At 42.0% G+C, this 25,374-nt stretch overlaps 1 protein-coding gene across 1 annotated transcript in view; it reads right to left on the reverse strand.

The window, feature by feature from the left end:
• COL4A4 (collagen type IV alpha 4 chain) overlaps positions 1-25,374 on the reverse strand; it is a gene marked incomplete at its 3' end in the record, with an annotated part of 108,603 nt that overhangs the window by 73,870 nt on the left and 9,359 nt on the right. The window contains 3 exon segments of the mRNA XM_080932758.1: positions 15,323-15,400; positions 18,978-19,020; positions 20,524-20,680. Of these exon segments, the coding sequence (XP_080788884.1) occupies positions 15,323-15,400; positions 18,978-19,020; positions 20,524-20,570 (168 nt within the window). The 5' untranslated portion in view covers positions 20,571-20,680.

A 25,374-nucleotide genomic window follows, 5' to 3' on the forward strand; every position in this document is an offset into this window, starting at 1 on the left:
AAAACATAAAACAAAGGACAAAAAATTTATTTGGGCTCATAATTATAGAAGTACAAGCAAATTATAAATATCATGGTACAGGCTTCAGCCAGAGGCCAGGAAGCTATACCATATAGTAATGAGAGAAGGGGGAGGGTCAGTTTCCTCCTCATCCTTAATTAGCCATCATAATCAGATGTGGGAGCTACGCTCTACCACTTCACAGAGGCCTCACTTCTAAGCATTACAGTAATCATACATTTCTTAATGCTCCTTATTACCACTAACACATGGCATTGAGGATTGAGCCCCAGCACGAGTCCAGGGGAGACAAAACCCACTCAGACCATAACTGCAGAGGACAAAAAAATATTTCACAAAATAAGGCAAGCCCTGTCCCACCTCAAGGTGCAATATTTCCTTGTAGTCCCAAACCACTGTCCCCAGAACACTGGCTTTCAGGACATCTGTAAGATGCTGAGACCCTTCCATGGGAGTATAGAATTTAGAGTACTATACCACCTGCTGAGCAGCGAGCCAACTTGCAAGCCTGCTGGAGTCTTAAACTGTTGGATCCTTGCCATTAGACCTTGATTCCAATCTCCCGGTACAGCAACTTTGTAAGTGGAAAACTCACATTAAATTTGGAATGTCCACTTTTGAAAAATGAACTTGGACCAAACGCTCAGGTTATTTGCCACCAGGAAAAGTGGAGATCCAGGGATGCAGGCCTGGTGAGACTGCACTGCGAGTAGCCAAGGCTCAGAGAGGTCTGGACTGAGCACACAGAAAGCGCCCCTCATTGTTTCAGGGGAGCAGAAACTCTGACATAGGGACTCGGTTTCCACCTAGAAGGCCCTTACATACTGACTAAACACTCAGGCCATTTGCCACCAAGAACAGCGGAGATCCAGGGACTCAGGCCAGGTACACAGGAGAGGCAAGAATCAATCACTGACAACAAGACCACGTATAATCACAGACAAGATGTCAAGAGGAAAGCAAAAGAACTTATCCAATGGAAACCAAGACAACCTGGCAGTATCAGAACCCAGCTCTCCCATCATAGCAAACAGTGGAATGCCAAACACTCCAGAAAAAGAAGACTCAGACCTGAAATCATACATCAAGATGATGATGGAGATCTTTAAACAAGAATGGGAGGAAAAGCATAAAGAAATAGAAGCTTTTATACACTCAAAGAAATCAAAGAACTAGAGGAAAACAGAACCAAAGAGATGAAGGAATGGAAGGAGGAGTTTAAAATGGAAATGGAAACAATAAAGAAAACAAGAAAAGAGACAACCCTGGAGGTAGAAAACCTAAAAGAGAAATCAGGAGTCACAGAGGCAAGCATCTCCAACAGACTACAAGAAATGGAAGAGAGAATCTCAGGGGCTGAAGACAACATGGAAAACATAGAGAAAATAGTCAGAAAAGATGCAAAAGTCAAAAAGCTCCTAACCCAAAATGTCCAGGAGATCCAGGACACAATGAGAAGACCAAACCTAAGGATAATAGGAATAGAAGAGGGAGAAGAATATCAACTAAGAAACACAGTAAATATCTTCAACAAAATCGTAGTAGAAAACTTCCCAACCCTTAAGAATGAGATGAACATGAGCATAGTAGAAGCCTACAGCTCTTGGCCTCTCTTGCCTCCTGGCTCTCTTGCTCTCCCACCCTTATCCCTTCTCTTCCCTTTCCCTCCACTTGCTCATGGCCAGCCTCTACTTCTCTACTTCTCTATTCCCCATGCCCCCTCTCTCTCTTTCCCATGACCTGAATAAACTGTATTCTGTACTATTAAAAAAAAGAAGAAGAAGAAGCCTACAGACCTCCAAATAGAGTGGACTAGAAAAGAAATTCCTCCCAACAAATAATAGTCAAAACACCAAGTGCCCAAAGCAAAGAAAGAATACTAAAATAAGTAAGGGAAAAAGGTCATGTAATATATAAAGGCAGACCAATCAGAATCACACCCACTTCTCAACAGAGACTATGAAAGCTAGAAGATCTTGGACAGACATCATGTAGACCCTAAGAGAACACAAGTGTTAGCCTAAGCTGCTATACCCAGCAAAACTCTCAATCACCATAGATGGAGAGACCAAGATATTCCAGGACAAAACTAAATTTACACATTATCTGACCACAAACCCAGCACTACAATGAATTATAGGTGGAAATCCCAATACATGGAGGGAAACTATCTCCTAATAAAAACAAGAAAATACCTAAGCAAGAAAACAAAAAGAAGAAAGATGCACAGACACAATTCTGCCTCTAAATGCAAAAATAGCAGGAAACAGCAACCACTATTCCTTAATATCTGTTAATATAAATGGACTTAATTCTAAAATAAAAAGATATAGGGTATTAGACTTCATACATAAACAGAATCCAGCATTTTGCTGCATACAGGAAACTCATCTCAGAGACAAAAAAAGACACCATCTCAGAGTAAAAGGTTGGGGAAAAAACTTCCAAGCAAATGGCCCCAAGAAACAAGTTGGAGTAGCCATTCTAATATGGAATAAAGTAGATTTTCAACCAAAAGTTATCAAAAAAGATAAGGAAGGACACTTTTTACCCATTAGGTGGAAAATTTGTTAGGAGGAACTCTCAGTCCTTAACATATATACTTCAAATACAAGAGCAACCATATTCATAAAAGAAACCCTACTAAAGCTCAAAAATACATTTCACCCCACACAATAATAGTGGGAGACATCAAAACCCCACTCTCATCAATGGAAAGATCATGGAAAGGAAGCAGAAACTGAACAAGGATGCAGTGAAACTAGCAAAGGTTATGAACCAATTGGAATTAATAGATATTTACAGAACATATCATCCTAAAACAAAAGAATACACCTTCTTCTCAGCACCTCACAGCACCTTCTTCAAAATTGACCATATAATCGGCCACAAAACAAGCCTCAATAGACAGAAGAAGATTGAAATACTCCCATGCATCCTTTCGGATCACCATGGTCTAAGGTTGGTCTTTAATAACAACAAAGACAACAAAAAACCCATATACACATGGAAACTAAACAATGCTCTATTAAACAATAGCATGGTCAAAGAAGAAATAAAGAAAGAAACTAAGGATTTTCTAGAATTTAATAAAAATGAAAACACAACATACCCAAACCTATGGGATGCAATGAAAGAAGTACTGAGAGGAAAACTAATGGCTCTGAGTGCTTCCAAAAAGAAACCAGAGAGAGCATACACTAGTAACTTGACAGCACAGTTGAAAGCTCTTGAACAAAAGGAAGCAGATACACCGAAGAGAATAGACAGCAAGAAATAATCAAACTTAGGGCAGAAATAGACCAAATAGAAACAAAAAAAAACCATTCAAAGAATCAACAAAACCAAGAGCTGGTTCTTTGAGAACATTAACAAGATTGATAAGCCTTTGCCAGACTAACTAGAGGGCAAAGAGATAGTATCCAAATTAACAAAATCAGAAAGGAAAATGGAGACATAACAAGTGAAACTGAGAAAATTCAAGAAATCATCAGATCCTACTATAAAAGCCTATACTCAACAAAGCTGGAAAATCTGGAGGAAATGGATGAATTCCTAGACAGATACCAGATACTAAAGTTAAACCAGGACCAGCTAAACCATCTAAATAATCCCATAATACCTAAAGAAATAGAAGAAATCATCAAAAGACTCCCAACCAAAAAAAGGCCAGGTCTAGATGGGTTCAGTGCAGAATTCTATCAGACATTTATTGACGATATAATACCAATACTCTCCAAACTATTCCACAAAATAGAGTCAAATGGAACACTACCTAACTCATTTTTCTAGGCCACAATAACCCTCCTTTCTAAACCACACAAAGCACCTACAAGGAAAGAGAACTTCAGACCAATCTCACTTATGAATATTGATGCAAAAATACTCAACAAAATCTTTGCAAACTGAATCCAAGAACACAACAAAACGATCTTTCACCATGATCAAGTAGGCTTCATCCCTGGGATTCAGGAATAGTTTAATATACGGAAATCTATCAAAGTATTCCACCATATAAACAAATTCAAAAAAACACATGGTCATCTTACTAGATGCTGAGAAAGCATTTGACAAAACTCAACACCCCTTCATGTTAAAAGTCTTGGAAAGAACAGGAATCCAAGGCCCATATCTAAACATAATAAAAGCAATATACAGCAAAACAACAGCCAACATCAAACTTAACGGTGGGAAACTTGAAGCAATTCCATCCACTAAAATCAGGGACTTGACAAGGCTGCCCATTCTCCCCCTACCTATTCAACATAGTACTGGAAGTCCTGGCTGGAGCAATTAGACAGCAAAAGGAAATCAAAGGGATACAAATCAAAAAGGAAGAAGTAAAAACACCAATGTTTGTGAATGACATAATATTGTATGTAAGTGTTCCCAAAAATTCCACCAGAGAACTTCTACAGCAGATAAACAAGTTGAACAAAGTGGCTGGATATAAAATTAACTCAAACAAATAAGTAGCCTTCCTGTACTCAAAGGACAAACATGTGGAGAAAGAAATTAGGGAAAAGATACCCTTCACAATAGTCACAAAATCTATGAAATACCTTGGTGTGACTCTAACTAAGCAAGTGAAGGACCTGTACGACAAGATCTTCAAACCTCTGAAGAAGGAAATTGAGGAAGATCTCAAAAAATGGAAAGATCTCCCATGCTAATGGATTGGAAGGATCAATATTGTAAAAATCGCCATCTTACCAAAAGCAATCTACAGATTCAATGCAATCTCCATCAAAATTCCAACACAATTCTTCATAGAGCTGGTAAGAGCAATGTGCGATTTCATCTGGAATAACAAAAGACCTAGAATAGCGAAATCCATCCTCAACAACAAGAAAACACCTGCAGGAATCACCATCCCTGACCTCAAGCTATATTACAAGGCAATTGTGCTGAAAACTGCATGGTACTGGTACAGAAATAGGCACGTGGATCAATGGAATAGAATAGAAGATCTAGAAATGATTTCTCTCATATATGGTCACTTGATATTTGACAAAGGAGCTGTAAACATTCAATGGAAAAAGGACAGCCTCTTCAACAAATGGTGTTGGTCCAACTGGCACTCAGCATGCAGAAGAATGAAAATAGACCCTTTCTTATCTCCCTGTACAAAGCTCAAGTGCAAGTGAATCAAAGATCTCCACATTAAACCAGGTACACTGAAACTATTAGATGAGAAAGTAGGGAAAACCTTAGAACACATAGGCACAAGGGAAAATTTCCTGATCAGAACACCAATGGCTTGTGCTCTATCGACAAATGGAACTTAATGTGATTGCAAAGTTTCTGTAAGGCTAAGGACACTGTCAAGAAAACAAAATGGCAGCCAACATATTGGGAAAAGATCTTTACCAACCCCACATCTGATAGAGTCCTACTATCCAAGGTATAGAAAGAACTCAAGAAGTTAGACACCAGAGAATTAAACAATCCTATTAAAAATGGGGTACAGAGCTAAACAAAAAGTTTTCAATTGAGAAATATCAAATGGTCAAGAAGCATCTAAGGAAGTGTTCAACATCCTTAGTCATCAAGGAAATGCAAATCAAAACAACCCTAAAATTCCACCTCACACCAGTCAGAATGGCTAAGAACAAAAACTCAGATGACAGCAGATGCTGGTGAGGATGCTGAGAAAGAAGAACACTTCTCCACTATTGGTGGGGTTGTAAACTGGTACAACCACTCTGGAAATCAGTCTGGTGGTTCCTCAGAAAACTGAACATAGTACTACCTGAAGACCCAATTATTCCACTTTTGGGCATGTGCCCAGAGATGCTCCAACATACAACAAAGACACATGCACCACAATGTTCATAGCAGCCCTATTTATAATAGCCAGAAGCTGGAAAGAACCCAGTAGATGAATGGATACAAAAATTGTGGTACATTTACACAATGGAGTACTACTCAGCTATCAAAAACAATGACTTAACCAAATTCTTAAGAAAATCATTATGCTTAATCTTTACACAGGAAGAAAACTTTGACAATTTCCAGGTTACATCTTGTTTTACATGTACTTTATGCTCATTGTAACTAGTAAGATTTTAAAACATACTATCAAACCTTTAAAAAAATCAAGTACTGACAAAAATGTATTCATATACTCTTATGCAAAAATGCTTTTAAAATCTGTACATTTATCTCTGTTTTTAAAATAAAGTTGTTCAATTAAAAAAAGAATATTTGAATAAAGTACACTTAGGTGAAGTATTAAAAAAAGAAAAATGAACTTAATGACTTAATTTTAGTGCTTTTTAATAGTATTAGTTTTTTATTATATGATAAAATTTTCTAAAAGAAGCACATTAAACCTTGGGTGACTGTACTAAATCTTTCTAAGAGCTGCTAGCACACACCCGCTCCCAAATGTTAGTCTTTGAAATGGTGGTCTGCCGTTTCACTCAATGAGAATAAATAACTTATATGTGGTAACACAGAAAGAATTTCTATTTTCATTAAATCCGTACACATAAAAATGGGGTCAGAGGAAAAATAAACCTCCTTGTAAGTAAACATTCAGGCTTGCTTATCTCTGAGGCTCTCGTAGAATAGACAGGGTGAAGAGAGGAGAAGAACAGTCCATGAAAGTTACTTTTCAAAACCAGAAGATCCATCATCCCAAGACTTTTTCTCAGTATATTACCTTTCTCCATCTCTCTGTCTGTATCTGAATCTCAGTCTTTTTCTCTTTCTGCATAGACCTGATTCTAAGCCCCAATCTCTACTTACCAAGCACAGCATGATTAAACTAGGATTCACATGGAGTCCTGCAACTAATTCAATTCAGATTGAACAGCTGTGGTTTATATTATTTCTACTATGTGTCCAGAACTGACTCTGTAGTTTGTGACTTTCATTATAAGACAGCGAAGTCACTGGGTGCAGAACTGGATGACCATCACTTTGACCCCTAGGCAAGTTGGGTGTGCTGTGTAAAACCACCAAGGCCACCTCTTTCATCTACTCCAGGGCCAAGTTGACACGGGTCATCAGACGCTTCCTTACAGCAGCACAGATTACTGCCTCAGCTGGACAAAGGAGGGACATCAACTCACAGCGTCACTCGGAGCTCAGGATAGTTTTTCTGTCCCTGGCTAACTAAGTTAGAAATAAGAAAATCACATTTGTTTTACAAGGTAGATGGAATCAAAAGATACAAAATTCTACCTTTCTAAGGAACACAAATCAAAATTTCAGGTTAGGGTTTTTGGCTGCCACTGAGACCAAAAACCATGGGGAATGATCAAAACCATGGTACCCTTGTGATTTTTAGCAGTTTAGTTGCAGACTGACGACTACAAACACATATTCGGGCTAGGGAGAGGGCTCAACCTGTAAAGCCCTTACTCTGCAAGTGTGGAGATCTGTTAAGCTCCAGAACCTGTGTTTTGAAGCTGAAGTGGGAAGGCATAGGTTTGGAATCCCAGAATCCGGGAGGAGGATACAGGCCGATCCCTTGATTAATTGATGAGATCTGGCCAGTTAAGAGATGTTATTCAAAACAGGTCAAAGGGCTTCAGAGGTTGGCTCTTGGCTTCTACACACACACACACACACACACACACACACACACACACACACACACACACACACACACCTACCTTGCATTACTACCTCAGAGAATATAGCCAAGTGACACTGAGAGCTATGCAACCTTGTCCCCACACTAACAGATAAGAAAGTAGCCTCAGGATCACAACTTACGCAACCGCACAGCCTTGCTACCTTGAATCTCTACCTGGATGGTCAGCCTCTCTCCAGACCCCTCTGCCTCCTTACTTTACTGGCATAGTGGGGTGCTCACTACTGCCTGTGTTGTCTGCAGTGAGATTTCTGGGTTTTCTCCTCCTCTCTCCTCCTCTTCCTCCCCTTCCTCTGCATCCTCCTCCTTGTTTTCATCATCATCATCATCATCATCATCAGCAGCAGCAGCAGCAGCAGCAGCAGCAACAGCAGCATCAACAACAACAATAACAGTTTTGGGGACATAGGGTCTCCCTCTGCAGCCAAGACTGGCTCTAACTCAACTGAGTGTTGAAAGCAAGTATGGAAATCTCTTACCGCTGCTCATGCCTGCCCCCTAGTGTCAGTGCTGGGATTACAGTCACAGGTCCCCCTTACCTGAACTCTTCATTCACTTTGGGGAGGGAGCAGCATTTGAGGAATGCTAAGCAAGCTAGCTCTGCCTTGTCTGATTTTGTCAGTCTTCCAAAGCTCCCTGTTCCTTTATAAAGCTTCCCTAGGAAACAACATTTAACCGAATTTCCTGCAGAATTCTCTTCCTGTGGGCCTCAAAATCGTCCAGTTCCAGCCCCGGTTGTCAGCTCTCTTTTAGACACTCTGGGCTATCTTCTCCTAACTCACACTCAGCATGTCAAAGCAGGGCTCCTCCCTTCCAGGCTCCTTCCCTGCGCCTACACATGGTGACAGATCTACCCTCTGCATCCTGTGATCCATTAGAACTCACTGTCTCTCCTTCTGGTGACCACGTCTGCCACGTCTTCCTTTAAACTCAGTGTCTGCCTTACATCTAGCTCATTGCAAGACCCCAAGTCTCGGTCACAACATTTGTAGCACAGGTTATCCAAGTGTAACTCTCCCTCACTTCCTGGACCCCAGTTTTCTGGCCCAACATAGCTGTTAGCTCCCTCCAGCCTGCCCTTCCCTTGGGCTATTGCCTTACCTCTGATGGCACATTGTGACCCCCATTGTGCCCCTAACCCACCAGTCCCTGTGACCCATGTATTCATGTGCCATTCACATTTGTGTCCCAGAAATGGCCATAGCCTTCCTTCACCTGTCACTCAAAGCCTACCGGCCTCTCATCAAAAATAAGTTAGTGGTAGTGACATTAATAACCAAGCTACCAGCTCTATCTGGTGGGCTCTTTATAACAATAGGAAGCAGAAAGTCACCCTTGAACGCTTCCTCATTCTCCAAGAAGGACTCTCAGCCTCAGAGAGATGAAGCAATGTGCCTGAAGCCACACGGACAGGACCTGAGGAAGTAGAGATCTGAACCCAGACCTTCTGATCTCAAGGTGTCTGCCTCGTTTTCCACTCCAGACCTCCCCAGCCTCACTTCCCCCAAACCATCATTTTTACCTGAAAATAACAGCCAAACAGATTCACCTTCATTTCATTAATGTTTCACACTTATTACCTAATATCAAGAAGATAGTAAGCAGATATTAAGAATGTCTTTAGAATGTCTTTGGGACCAGAGATCCATTCCCAGTACCTTGGCTACCGTCTCACACAATACAAATTTTAAGTGTGTGCTCATGCCTAATGAATACTTCTGAAACTAAACCTTTCAGACAAACGTGTCTAAGACACCTCTCCCTTTGCCGTGTCTGTTTATTCTGATATTACCTTTCCCTTTAATTCCCCACTTCCTTTTAATGCTGAAATGTAATTCAGAGAATATGCCACTAGGTGTCACTGCAATATCACAAACACCCCACCCTGAGCCTCATGCAAAGCTGGAGTCTTTTGGCACACAGTTCCTTCAGCACCATCACCACCCCTCATATTGCTGGGGGAGGGAGGAATCTGGACATCAGGACGTGTTTTAAAACCAAAGAATGAAAGGTAATGAATGGTCCAAGGATCTTGAGGTACAGTAGCAAAGAATGTTATCGCACCCCAAGATTACCTCACCTGTTAACAAACATGGTGCCTTACTGATCAGTCTGCCTTGGGGAGCACCAGGGACTTTAGTTATGCTCTTGAGGATCTTATCCTGGATTCAGTGATCATAGGTTGCCCCAGGGCAGTTCTAACTGTCCTCCCATGTCTGCCTCCTTATGTGCAGGTGAGATTCAATACTACAGAGAATGAAGTAATGCGGAAAAAAGCTGGCACAATGCCTCTAGGACCAGGGGAAGAACCACAGAGGTCAGAGCAGATTCTCCAGCTGGATGCTGGCAGCACCAACCCCTTGCCTTTGAACATCTGGTCTCAAGCATGTGGTGAAGCATACACTTCTGTTGCCGCAAGCCACCAAGCATGTGCTAATTTGTCACGGAAGCTGTGGGTGTTAATGTGACTCTTCCTCCATGCTGGGGCTGGCTGCCCTCCAACTCCAGCAGGTCTAAACTTAAGGGCATATCCAGTAGCCTGTATCTGCCACCCACACGCTTTTGTGCAAGGCCAACCCAGGGCACCAACACACCAACCCACCCAGGGAGAAGCAAGGGCCTTTGCTGTATCCTCTATTCCATAAGGCACCTTCAAGCACCCAGAAATAGTGGCTGGAGGGTGGTTTCCATTGGTTTTTTTGTGGTCTTGCCCTTTGCCCAACAACTCTTTGATGGTTATTTGTCCAACCAATGGGAATGTATTCCTATTAACTGCAGTTAAGACAGCACAACAAACTGATCAAATAAACACTTGAACGCCTCACAGGGAGACCCAAAGCCCCACTAGAAAGAGATGGAGGGTGTAAGCAGATACATGGAAACCACCATCAAACACACACTACACCTGAGTCCCAGAAGAACTCCTGTTAGGTTAGAACCACGTGTTCACTTGGTATGATGGGAAACACGTGGCACAGTGTAGAGTGTGGGAGGAAACTGTTCTGTTTCCTTCTTCCATAGACACAAAGGCTAGATGTCAAGGAGATTTTCCAGCATGGGAAATTGATGTCAGTTACCTGCAGCAGTTCTTCAAACTGATGCCAACTACCGTTGCTGCAGCCACACTGTAGGTAGACCAGAGCTCTGAGAACTACAGACCTCCAAAACCCAACTCCAAGACACAGCAATTTCTAACCTGGAAATATGTCCCTTTAGGTTCTGCTGTTCTGGTGTTCAAAAACCATGTTACCATTTCTGGAATAAACACTTGAGTGACCTGCAGCCTGGCAGCTGGAATCCACCAGAAAACACATGTTAACAGTGTTAACTAGTAGAGCACTAGTTCCATAAAAGATGCCAGACTTCCCTACTTCTGTGGGACAAAGGCATAATCCAGCACCTAACATTTATTGATGAGAATGGTCCCAGCTCTCTGACCTCAGTTGACCCACTGTCCCTTAAAATGCATTGTATATATCACTGATCAGAGAATTTTCTAGTAATAAGACAGAAAGTCCTTAGAGAGACAGGATGTAATAGGACAGAAAAGCAGCTCCAAAGCCAAGGAATGGGTGACAGACTGGCTTTATCCACCTTTAGTTGTCAGTGGGTGGTGTTTCTATGAAAGAAAACATTATGAACTACTGATAAATTGGAGACATGAAATTACCATGTGGGGCCATTTGCCAGGCGGAAGTTAGCATCCTAAATGCAGCTGTACAGGAAATAAAGAGTCTGAGAGTTAGATCTGTGTGTGCAAATTAATGACATGAGAAACGCTGGGAATAATTAAAATCCCCCAAGTAATTCTGGCGTTTTGATCACAAGATGCAGGATGATACCATATAACGGTTTGGTGAGAGAACACAGGGCTGTATTGTACTGAGCATATTCAGTGATCTCTAATCCCACAGGAGAGAGAAACTCACTAACACTTGACCTGGGTTTCAAACTAAAACCTTGAAGATGGGCTGAGTTTAAAGCCATTTGCTATCTGTACAGAAAACCGCATCACAAAGCTTTGTTGGTTTCATGGCTGTTTCACTCCCTCAGATGATAATATGCATTCACCTATTTTAAAATAAGCTACAGAAAGACTAAACAATTAACATTATCCCTCTATGAACTAGTGGGAGACATGGGACAGGGGAGAGTCCCGGGAGTCTATGAGGGACATTAGATGAGACTCCTTCCACTTCCTGTAACCAGACAGGACTTCCAGTGGACACTATGGAAGGGAGGGGACATCAACCCACCCATAAAAGCTTTGACCCAAACAACTTGTCCCTCTGAGGTGTGTACTGTGAGTCAAGGGACTGTTCACATGACCCATCACAAGTATATGCTTAAGTTCTAATGAGGGAGTTAAGGCACAGCCATAATCAAACTGATGGAGAGAGGATGCTTTACCTCAATGTAGCTCCAGACTCAGATAAAGAGCTAATCACAGCTGTTAACAAGAAGCTAACTTTGCTTGTCAAGAACTGCTTTCACCCCCTGCATGGGTGGATAATGCTTCTCCTGAAGCCATAGTTGTGAGGTGAAAATCTAAGCGCTTGGTACAGGTTGCTCACCAAGGATGGGAAAGAGTTCATGACGCCACCACTGCTCCTCTGTAAGGGGCAACTGATGATTGTTGGAGAGGTGTTGTTTTCTTCTGTGCTACATCCACAGATGAAGTGACATTGCTTTAGTAACAGCCTTCCACACATGCTCATACACGCAACCATAAATAAATGCAATGTCACACACACACACACACACACACACACACAAACACAAGGTGGGGGAGAAGAGGGGGGAATGTAGAGAGGAAGGAAGGAGGAGAAAGAAGAAAGAGAAGAGGAGGAGGAGAAAGATCGAAGTAGGAAGGAGACTTGCTGAGAAGAAGTATGTTTTCACTTAGGGTTGTAGGGAGTGGCAGAGGGTTATGGTGAGTTAAAATGACCAAAATTTATTTTGCATTATTAAAGAATAAACAGTGATAAGAGGGACCAACTTCCTTCTTAGAGATACCAGCTTTTCCCTAACTGGACTGAGAAGCCCCAGGGAGACACCCCCAGCCCCTCATTATTATTATAAGTCAACAGTCCATCTGGAGCTGCCACTGCGGAGAGCTGGCCCCATGCTTAGGACCCAGGGCCTCTATCTCCACCCCTCCCAGTGACATATGGTCTTCCTCCCACATCCTCTGCTGGAAAATGACACCCCCCACCTGTGGCCCTCACAGGGAGATCCCCGCCAGGAAAGGTGGGGGGTCCTGGGGCTACACACACAGTCCCTTTGGCCACCCAGTACCAAGGACACACACATAGAAGAGAGGAGCTCGGCCTCAGGAACCCTGGCAATCCACAGACAGCCTGGGAGGCCAAAAAGCACACTGTGTACATAGTCATTGGCTTGTGGTCACGGGGAAACTCAAGAAAAAGAAGCAAGATCCAGGTAGCAAATGTAAGGGCTTGATCTCAGGAAGGGGACTCGCTTGATCTCACAGAGTGACAGTAGACCCAGGTGTTGGAACCTACATGTAATAAGCTTTCCATGCCTGTGGAGCAAGTACTGGCGGTGTGACCAGACACCTGGATGTGGTTGCTGGCTTTGATTCGGGCTCCTTACACCATCAGACGGAAACACAAATAATCACAGCCACCCCACAGAGCTGTGAAGGTAAGAACGGCTCTATTATGTTGATGCTGGGGACCGGTTAGCATCTGGTGTAGAATGTGCCCTGTACTACAAGAAGCTGAACTCTGCCCGTTAGACACCAGTCGCTCCTTCCACTCAACTGTAATGACTAAAACTTGTCTCCGCCGTCAAGTGTCCTCAGAAAAATGGCAGAAACAAAAAGATCCCCAGCAAGGAAATGCAGAATTAAGGGGACTGAGGTTTCTAAAGTCACATAGATACAACGATAAAACCATGAAGTGAGAAGACGGAAATGTTTTGCCCTGAAGACTGACTACCAGCGAAGCATGCACTTTGAGTGTTTTGCCTAGCCTGGTAGGGTTGAAATGGATGGTGTTTGGACTTGAATGTTTCTTTAGATCCCCTATTCATGTGTTGAAGTCCCAAGCTCTAGTGTGTTGAGAGTAAGAGATGAGTCTCCAAGAGTAAGAGACCGGGAAGATGACTTGATCGTCAGCCCCAAGCCCTTCTGAGAAGATCCTAGAGAATTTTCTCTCTTTCTCTCCACCCTGAAGGATGCCATCCTCAAATCAGGAAATGGCTTTCAGTAACCACAGGGTTTATCACCTTGAATTTAGCTCCCCAGCCTCCAGAACTGTGAGAAACAGATGTGAGTTAATTCAGGTCCTGTACTGCCTGATTTGTGTGTAAACTTGTCACTGGCTCTCGTCATCAGAGAGGGAGGAGCCTCGGTTGAGGAAATGCCTGCATTAGATCCAGCTGTAAGGCATTTTTTTCTAATTAATGACCAGTGGTAGAGGGTCAGTCTCGTTGTGGCTGAGCAAACCATGGGAAACAAGCCAGTAGGCAGCACCCTCCATGGCCTCTGCATCAGTTCCTGCCTTCAGGTTTCTGCCCTGCCTGGGTTCTTGTCCCGACTTCCTTTAGTGATGAACAGTAATATGGAAGTGTCAGCTGAGTAAATCGTTTCCTCCCCAGATTGCTCTTTGGTCATGGTGTCTCACTTCAGCAATAGTGACCCTGACCAAGACAGGTGCCCAATGTACTATATTGTTTTAGTAGCATGGAGATTATTCCATCAAAATAAAAAGTCATTTCATTTTAACTTCAGAATCATCCAAAGCTCAAGAAAGACAACCAGCAAACTTAACCTTTCTTGCCAGACTGTTGGGAATATTTTTGTAGTGGTCTTCTTCACCCCATTTTTAATTGACACACAATTATGTGTATTTAAGGTGCAAACAGTGATATTTCAGTATACCTCTACAAAAACAATGACAGGGCTCTGAATCAGAGGGTCACCTCCTCCGAGCCTCAGTGTTCAAGAATGAACAAACTGCCTAGTGTAGCTGCCAGGACTCAAGGACATGCTTGTGAGTTCCCAAAAGATAGTCACCAACGTAGTCAGCACACTTTACAAAATAGGTAGTTGCCAACAGAGCTATTCTGGGTGGCCTTTGAACTAGACACTGGCCTCAGGCTCAGTCTTCTCTCCGCACAACAGAATTGGGACATGTAAGATGAAGAATCAGAGAGTTAGATAAGGCATTTTGAGCACATAGAGCAGTCAAGGCAAACATGGAACACACAACATAGAACTATTGTCTTAGCTGGAATATTAAACTTCAATAGGGTGTTATCCATGGAAGGGCATTATGGCCAAATGTCTGGAAAGATGACTTTAAAACCAAGTTAAGGGATTCTTTTCTTCTTCACAGACTTCTCAGAGCCTTATGTATACTCTATAAGCCTTGGAGGTGACCCAAAATGACAGCACAAGGCTTTCTTCTTAGGGGGAGGGAGGTCATGACACTAGTGTTGTATAACACATAAGTGAACTGCATGGCCCAGGCTGTCTTCTCCCTCAGCTTCACTGAGTCTCAAGTCATGGCAGCCCTCTCTAAGAACCTGAAGAGTTCTCAGAGATAAGAACACATAAGCAATGCAGGTTCACAAGTCATGCGGAGGATGGGAGGCTACGAAAAGTTAAATATTCGGAACGGTGCAAACCCCCAGCACACTGTCAATCTCAACCTCTGTTTCACTTACCCGAGATCCCTTTTCAGGAAAACACTGGCAGACAGAGCAGTTTCTTCCTCCACAGGGGCCGCCATATTTCTTGCTGCTCTGGAAAACAAGGCCACTTGTTCAGTATATTAAACCTCAGGGCTTAGTCGATTTCATGTAATATACAATAGAATAAGCCCAACACATTCAAGTCCCCACAGAACACTTTTTACCTTGGATCCAGGAAAAACAAATACTAATTTATTTATTGTGAGACAGTGTAGCCGGGGTGCACCCAAACGTTTGATTCTCCTGCCTCAGCTTCACAAAGTCACCATCACACCTGGCTGCAAAGAGTAGTTCTGACTAGTAAAAGGGCAGAGCCTCTGCAAGATGGGTGATGGGGCGATCAATCCTAGGACGACTGACTACAGGGTCAGACCCTGAAATACAGAGGGCACTGGAGAAAAAGGAGCCTTGTTCAAAAGCCGCCGGAGCCAGAATCATCAAGAACCTTTCTCTCCTGTGAAGAATGCATTAGTAAGTTGGGAGCAGTGTAGGGGTGTGTGTCAGTGGTGCAGTTAGGAAAGCTAGGCACAGACAAGGCTCTAGTCCCAATGATAAGCTTGACCCTCCCTGTGGCCTTCTTGCTGTGCTTCCCAGATCAGCCAGGGTCGGCGACCCTCACCAGACTAAGCCTTCCTACAGCAATTGTGCAGAAAAAGTCTTCCAGTTTGGATTTCATTTTTGTTTTCTCCTTGCAATTTGTTGGTTCTCGAAGGTGGGTGGATCCCTCCAATGCAGTGCTTCTCAACCTGTGAGTCACTCCACCTCTCTGGGAGTCACAGATCAGATATTCTGGATATGAGGTGTTTACATTACAATGCTTAGTCGTACCAAAATTACAGTTATGAAGAAGCAACAGAAATAATCTCGTGGTTGAGGAGTCACCGCAAGATGAGGAACCGAATTAAAGGGTTGCAGAATTAGAAAGGTTGGAAACTGCTGGGAGTCTAATGTGTACCTCAGCCAGACACTCTTGAATCTGAGTCACACACACACACACACACACACACACACACACGCTACATAAGACACACATAAATGAGTCTGAAATTTGTAAAGTATATGACTCCTGACTTTTGATTAATATTGTTATCTGTGAAGGTAGGAGTTCAAAATCCTGAACCATTAAGAGTTGAAGCCCAGGCTTGGCTTGGACGGCAGGCAAGCACAGTAGCTAGTCTGAGTATTTGGATTCATTTAAGGTCAGACTTTGTTATTGTGCTCAGTGAAATTCCGAAATAGCAATGGCAAAAGTGGAGTCAGTAGATTAGATGCCTTGATAACAAAGGAGTGTTGTTTATGTGATATGGCTTATTTTTGCCAGGCATCATTTAGATGGGTGTGTCAGGCTTACATTTCAGGAGTCATTTTAAAACAGATTAGCAGATTCTAAGAAAGAAACATTCATTGGCACAGGAAATGGGGTTGTGAGTGTGTAAAGGAAAGAGTGTGCACTTAATAAAGACATACAGGATGAGGAAATATGGAGTTTGACACCCAGACCCCAGGTAGAGTTGCAGCGTATGATGGTACAGGCTTGTAACCTCATCGATGGGGAGGCAGAGAGACTACCAGATCCCCAGAGCTCACGAGGCAGCCTGCTTAGCTTGATTGGTACATTTCAGGACAATAACAGGCCCTGGCTGTAAAACAAACAAAAAGAGGCAGATGGTGCCTAAAAAACCAACATCTGAATTTGTCTACTCAGCAAACACATGTGTGCTAACTTGAATACACATGGGTTTGCACAAATACAGAGACATGCACACAACACATACTCACACACACATGCACAGAGACAGACAGACCGAGAAAGGGGAAGGAAGGGAGATAGCATGAAAAGCCCTTGAAAAGGACAAAGACAATACCATAGACAATTAAATGTTCATAGCCTGAATCACAATCACTAGGAAGACATCCATACTCAACTCACTGGAAACTCACACTCCCACACTCACTGGGAACTCACCTACACTCAAGTCTATTTATCTTTCTCCAAAGGTAAAACCAGGAGACGCTACCCCTTCTTTAGCTCAGGTGTCATAAGACACACTCTTACTGCATAGAAAGCTAAGGAAGGTAAAACATAAGCTTCTAGAAAGTTAACTCTGCCATGTATCTGTCTCCAGATACAAAACCAAATCAGAACCAAAACATCAGTTTGTATAAAAGAATAATAGCAGTCACTTTCTCTTTTTACCCTAGTCTTAAGTTCCCTACCATGAGAGGATCCAACTCTTTAGACTGGTATCTGAGTATTAATAAATACATCCACATGCACCTACACTGTTGGTGATTTGGGGTTGTTTCATTGATACCTGGGTGTCATGCCACCTAGTACATGGCCATTTCCATCTAATGACTGTGTTCACGTTTATTCTGACACTCTTCCCATAGCTGTTTAGCTCATCCAGTATCAGAACCAGTGCATCTACTCCCTATTGATGAATATACCATTCCATGGCTGCTAAACACCACCCTGCAATTAATCTCCCTGTGTAATCATCTTTGCACGAGCCAGAATAAAAATATGCGACCAATTTTTTAAAAAATTATTCTTAAAGGATTGTACTTTTAAAATCATAGTAGACAATGCAAATTGCCCTCTATGGGTAGTGTGTCAATTCACACCTCTGTCTTAAACCCTAGTCAGCAGACGGCCACTCCCTGCGTGAAGACTAAAATCTCTCTGTAGCACAAGCCAATGGGAGCATCCAGGATTGATTTATCTTTGGCTTAGGAATCATGATTGCTCACCTGGATATAAAAAACAGGGTGTGTGTGTGTGTGTGTGTGTGTGTGTGTGTGTGTGTGTGTGTGTTAGGATCTGCAGACTTTTGTAATGGAAAAGTAGATGTATATCACTCAAATCAGGTAAGATCAACTGGAAGAATGCTCTCAAGAGAGCATCATAGGGGGTGTTCTCTAATGCATGGGAACTAGAACAGACACATCTTATGCTCCCTGCTTAACATGGGACAGACATTGGTTCTTAGCTGGGTTAAAGAATAAGGGGTTTGGGAGAGCCAAGAACCAAGGGCTTCTCATCCCTTGACCCAGATAGTAAAAGGGAGGGGAGATTATTTTTTATGTCAGTTACTTTCCAAAGGTATCTGATGATCAAGGGACTTGGGTTGGGCAGATCTCAGTCACTCCAGTAGTCTTCAGCCCAGAATGGCAGGATGACCCTTAACAGGGCACCTTTAAAACCCTTAAGGTTGGATTCATGATTTAGATTCTACCTTGAGGGAGCAGAAGACAGAAGGCTTGTTACAGGCTAACATTTCTTTAGAGATAAAAATGCATCCAGACTGAATCTTACATTTCTTGGTTTAATCTTGAAATGTCTCAACTACCTCTTTTCTGTTCCAAAAGAATGTAAGGAAGGGCTGTGGTCATTATAAGAGAAAGACCTCTCCAACACTCAGGCAATTCTGTAAGCAGTTTTGGTTGCATGAATATCAAAGTGGTTCAGGTTATGTTTTATTTTGAGGACACGAGGGCTAAGTCCCAGAGAATGACTAGTTTAAACATTAAAAAAACACACTGCAATAAATTATATATATATATCTATATATGTATATATAAAACAAGTGTACATTCCATGTACAGAATGAATTAATATACTTACCCCATATTCATATTGTATGGTAAAAAGGATAAATATTAATGACCTATGGAAAAGCAAAAATAAAAGCTAAGTGTTTGCTTTAATGGATGACAACCTAAACAGAGCAATAGTACTAATTCCAGAAGAATGACCCTTAATTCTGAGTACAACCACCTGACAGAGTCAACGCCATGTTCTCTCTGGCTACCACTGTTGTCTCTCCTACATCAGTCAAGGAAGGCCTTCTGTGTAGACATACTGAAGGCCATGGTGCATGAAACTCTAGGGGCACCAAGGGTGAGATTGGGGATTGAATGGACAAATGAGAGAAAAAAATGACTCTCCATGAAACCAAGGGAAAAGAGGGGGAAGGCAGCTGTAGTCGGAGACACATCTGAGCAGAGTGACATCCAGGGTGTCACTTAATGGAACCAATGCCAGAAGGGGTGGTAGCTGGCAAGCTGCCTGAATGAGAGGAATGAACAGAGTGTGTGGGAATACTATGCAACCATTGGGAAAGAGTGAGGTGGCCCACAGCCTGGCTCTACCTAAGGCTTTGCCATTATTAGCACATTACAACAGAGTAGAGATGCAATCAAAACAGGCTAAGCAAACATTTGCTGGTGCATCTCTCCATCAAAGGTCTTCAGTGCACATCATCTCATCTGGTTCTTGAGCAACTGTCATGAGTTGGTACCCTGACCACACATCCCTATCCTCCATCCCCACCCTCAGGGGTAGGAGAAGCGGGACCAGGCCTTGGACTTGATTTTATGTACAGCCTTTTCCTCTTTGGCATCGTGTGCTAAGTGAAACTTCTTTCTCTGCACTGTAGTCCTTTCTTTTGGAGAAATAGAATTAGCGTTGACAGTGACAAACTGTCATGACCCAATGAAGAGACCAGAAGCAGGAGGGTCTTACTGCTTGACACCAAGGTATTTGGGGATATGTTTCTGAACACAGAAAGTCTAATTCTTGCCATTCCCAGATTCTAGAATTGCCCACGTCCCTCTGTACGCAGTCTCTTCTTCCTTCAAAACTAGTGCTCTCTGGCCTCTTTAGTGGTGTCTCCTTCACTAATGCTGCCTTCCTTCCTCCCCTCTTTCATGTTCAACAATACCTGTGATGACAATGGATCCACCTAGATAGCTCCAAGACTACCCCACTCCTGTCTCAAGATCACCTGATTGACATCCTGAATTCCATTTGCAACCGTAAATTCTTTTCCTCATGTAAATAACACACTAACAAAGATTAGGATGTAGACGTCTTTGAGGTCACTGATCTGCCCTTTGAACTTGTGAAAGTTCTTGGGTCTCACAAGCTCTAGTTTCAGGAACTCTGAAATTCTGGGCATTTGATGCTTTTGCTATTCGAACCTGGTATTTAAGATGGCAGGACCAGTACGGAAAGGGGGCGGGGCACTGTTATTTGTATACAACAGCTTCACCTTTGGTCATGATTCGAGTTTATTATGGGAAAGACGTTGGTATTTAACAGAATGGGTCCTATAGGGCAGCACAAAGACATGTGTTCCATAAAGACACACACACACAAGGAAACTCACCAGGGGGCTGTGACGAAGGACTCGGTCCATCTGCAAAAGCACCTCATGAAGACCTTGAACACTGGTACCCTCCAGGAATGACCTCTGTGCCCAAAATATTCCTTCAGCCTTCTCCTCTCCTCCAGAAGACTCTTATGGACAGTTGGGAGTCAGTGTCCTGTGTTACAGTGTGCACGTGTGAAATATAAAATCATAAGTATGACTTTTATAATAGTAGTATGCCATAAAATCGAGAATAATGGCTTCTGTTAGTCTGTCCATGATGGAAACACTTTCTAAACAACCCCAATGGATGACTGTTAGCATAGCAATCTTTTCTTGGTACTTGTTATGCTGAATAAATATCCCTGGAAATAAAAAAAAAAAAAAAAAAAATTCTACTAAGGGCAATAGGGTATCATGGAGGGACAGGGACATAAAAAGGAAGAACAGGGTGTGGTGAGGAGGTGAGGATGGGGCATGTGTAAAATGCAAAACAGAAGCCTGTGACTTTGCGGGTTATTTTAGGACGAGGTTTTTGTCTTTATTTTTATTTTCTGTGTGGAGTGTTTTGCCTGCTTGTCTGTACATATGCATGCAGTACCCAGGGAGGCCAGAAGAGGGAGTTAGATCCACTGGGACTGGAGTTAAAAACAATTGTCTGCCATTCTGTGGGTTCTGGGAATTGAACTCAGGTTCTCTAAAAGAATAGCTAGTGGTCTTAACCACTGAGCCGGCTCTTCAGCCCTTGTAAGCAAGCTATAAAAGATAATAATAATAATAATAATAATAATAATAATAATAATAATAATAATAATAATAATAATAATAATAAAATAGAAATTGAAATGTTCTCAAATCCTCTATATGTAATAAATAAGCTTTTGAAGAAAATCAAGAGATTTTAGGAGAAATCACATTTCACAGTGTACTTGTATATCAATAATCATAGCAATCAAAACTTAAAGATTCATCAATTGATTAATGGGAAAGCAAACTATTATACCATGCCATGGAATATTATTTAGCTATATTAAGTAATTGCACATGGATATGTACTGCTTCATGGATGAACCTTGAACTTTTTATGACTATCTGAAGACAACAGGAAAATCCACAGAGAAAGAAAATAGACCAGCAGTTGTTAGGGATGGGGACAAATGGAAAACCGAGGAGTACAGGGTTACTTTGGGGAACAAGGGTTACTTTGGGGAGGACAGCGATGTTCTGGAATTAGTAGCAGACATGGTGTATGTTGTGATTACATCTGGGACCTCTCAATTACAAACTCTAGAAGAGTTAAAATGGTAAACTTTGGTTTTTGAATTTTATTTGTAAACAAGAGAAAATTTACTTTTAAACTTGACCTGAAGAACTCTTTACTTTGATCTAAAATCTTTTTGGCACAAAGAATGGAGATGTCTCAATTTTAAAAGTCTGTTTCTTCTGAACTCCTGTCCTTACGGGAACTGGCAGAGAGAAGGAAACCAGTTGTGTCCAATATTATAAGCTATTTTTAAATTTCTTCATAAAAGCTGGGCAGATGAAATCAACCATGTGTTAACTGTAGACCAGTTTTTCTGGTGAGCGGTGGGACCACCTTCTATGATTTCTTCAATACCAAGTACAGATAAATACAATTAAGGAGAACACATGAATATTTTTATATCCCCAAGCTGATCACTTTAAATATCCTTTTCATTTAAAGTTACAGTCTAGAAATGAGACTCAATAAAACAAATTATTATTCCGGAAAGAAAACTGGAAATTTCCTTTGATCACTTAAACTATACTCAATATTGTAAACGAGTGAGAAACGGTCCAAAATTATGAGAAATTGGAGATGTATATATTTTAAAAATAATTGAATTAATTTACCTCCACACTTATGTAGGTACTCTGTGAAGAAACGTTCACAGAGCAATGCTACTAAACTGCAGAAGAAGGATGCCTAACTACTGTCCCAACATCTGGAATTTACTACTGTCCTAACAAACATCTGGAGTTTCTCAATACAGTTGGATGGATGATTTTGGGAGACTTGAAAATAAAACTGTTACAGCACCATTTTAGAAACACTCAGTGTGTCACACTACCACCACTGACAGCTAAAAAATATTGTACAAATACTTGCTAATTGAAATTTACAATGCTCAGTGTTTATTGTAAAATAGTATTTGCCTGGCATTCATCTCATATATAATCTACTGCTGGTGTAGGCAGCTGCACATGTGTGTGCGTGTGAAGGTCATAGGTCAAACTTGTGTCTTTCCTCAGGTGCTATGTACCTCGCTCCTTGAGAAAGGGTCTAGCATTCACCTGGAGTTCACCAAGTAGCCTTAACTGCCTGGTATGCCCTAGGGATATCTGGGATTGCCTGGGGACAGGGTAACCTAGTTTTGTTTTTGTTGTGACAAAATATCTTGACAAAATAACTTTAGGGAAGAAAAGAAGAGCTTATTACGCTTGCAATTCCAAATTATGATTCATCACTACAGAGAAGTCACAGAGGCAGGACAACTGATCACACCACATCTGCAGTCAAAAGCAAAAAGAAAGAAGGCAGCCATGCTCCCTGCTTGCTCTCTTGCAGCTTCTCCTAGTCTTAAACAGTTCACAATTTTCTGTATAGGGAATGACGTAGCCCACAGTGGGCTGGGTCTTCCCATATCAATTAATAATCAAGATAACCTCCCCCCAACCAGTATACAGGATAATGAGATCTAGACAATGCCTCAAATAAAACCCTCATGTCTGGTGATCCTAGGGTGTTTCAAGTTGAAGGTTAAAATCAGCACAGAGAGTATACTCTTCTCTTAAAAAACTAGAAGAAGAACATTTTTTAAAGAAGAGGTGAAAATCTTGGTCAAAGACAGAACTCCATGCATACCACAGCTGAGACTCTGGACAACGCTTCTTTTATTTTCTGTAAAAAATGAGTTATAAAAGGCTACAGCAGATTTTGCTTTCCCAGGATATGTGTGCCTCAGTGCGAAGACCTGTACTAAGTGGGCTGCCAAAGGAAGAAAAAGTTATGTTGATCAGGAACAGATCATGGGTGGAGATACACACATGTGTGCACCTCTGCAGCCCACAGATCAGTCACACCAAGACATTCTGTCTTCATGGGACTGATTCAGCTAGTAGCAGAACCTGGACATTGCTGTCTTCTTCACAGTGCACATACTCTGTGCATGGGACATGACCATGTATGTTATGTGCAATCTATGAGGAATTTCTCTTTTGCAATGGCCAGTGTTAAGTACATTAAAGTGTTTGCTTTGGTCCAGCTTCCAAGTACATAAAAATTTACACTATCTCTCACAACCACCACCCTCTAACTTAGCATCTTATATCAATGGCTGATCTCTGTGGAATTAGAGACAGTATGTTTCTGTTGGAGTGTGTCACTTCTAAAACATAACTTGAATAGCCGGAATGCTAGGACACTACAATATATGCAAATAACATTAGATGGCCTTCTACACAGGGAAATTCTGCCAAAGCTATGTGTCTTCTGAAGGAAGTGCTTGCCACTGTTGACTGATAAAAGGAACATTCTCCATGGTAGCACCAGGGTCCCAGCTTCAGCCCAGTCACGTGAGGGCACAGCCAAGTTTCTATCATCTGATCACATGAAAAGAATCACAGTGAGCCCTGGATTCAAGGCAACCCAACTAAGAGCATGTCTCTGTGACAGAGAACTCAGACTCTGAGCTCGGAATAGTACAGAGACTCTCTGGAGAACAGAATGAACTCACCCGGAAAGAAAAAACCCAGGAGAAGAAACATGCATCAAGAGATGCCCAGGGTAGAGTCCAGGTGAAATGTAACCCTGAGTTCAGAGGAAATCAAATATGCTAAGGAATCAAAAAAAAAAAAAAAACCGGTAGTCAGAGAGAAAAAAAAGCAATGAGTCCTTCCACTGACAGAACGGAAGCTGTCCAACTTCATTCTGTAGTAAATATGAATGAGTGAATGGTCCTGTATGGACCAAGTAAGTGGCTGGGAGTCCTCTGTTTCCGGTGAGTTCTAAGACTGGTTCATTCTCACAGGAAACTCAGTTGCCCTCCAAGAGAGGGGATGCCTCCCAGCACTAAGCATCTGCTCACTGAGATCTCTCTTAGGTCCCCAGGCTCTTCCCCCCAGCATACAAACAGAAGTCCTCGCTAGCACATATGACCGGCAAATGCTACCTTACTATCTTCTAACTCCTTGTGACTATTAACCACACTTCATTTATTTTGAAAGGAGAATTCTTGATTTTCTAGTTCTCCCTTCCCCCCAGGGATGGCTCTCACATCTCTGCTCAGTGGTTTCCAAATGTTCCAATCTTGCTTGGGAACAAGATTCAAGATCTTCCAGATTTCCACGAGTCCCACCATGGGAAATTTGTTTCTGTGCAACAGGCTCTTGTGTTGAAACACACCCTTCTGTGTTCTCATCAGTGTGGGCTGGCAGCCAAGGTTTGGGACCAGATAAACAAGAGGCTCAAGTTTGGGCTTTTCATGAAATGCTTATAGTAGTTTATGTCTTTTCCTCTCACTGGTGTCACTAGGTCTGTGAGTTCTGCTAAATGCCCAGGTTTTGTGCTTTCTGTGAAAATTTTTCCTACTTACTCAATGAGTATACATTCTTTCAACACGATAGATAAATCATTCTGATTGTAGAGACAACTATCTTATATGCTTTTCCTTTTCCAAATTCCATGGAATTTTCTATGCTTGAGCTTTTATTTTTAAAAAGAGGTATGAGGGGGCTCTAAAGAGTTGGATCAGTGGTTAAGAACACTGAATGCTCTTCCAGAGGATTGGAGACCAACTTTAAGAAGCCACAGGATGACTCACAACCATCTGTAATTCTAGTACCAGG

This window comes from Micromys minutus (assembly GCF_963924665.1).
Source record: "Micromys minutus genome assembly, chromosome: 19".
In the NCBI taxonomy this organism is placed as follows: domain Eukaryota; kingdom Metazoa; phylum Chordata; class Mammalia; order Rodentia; family Muridae; genus Micromys; species Micromys minutus.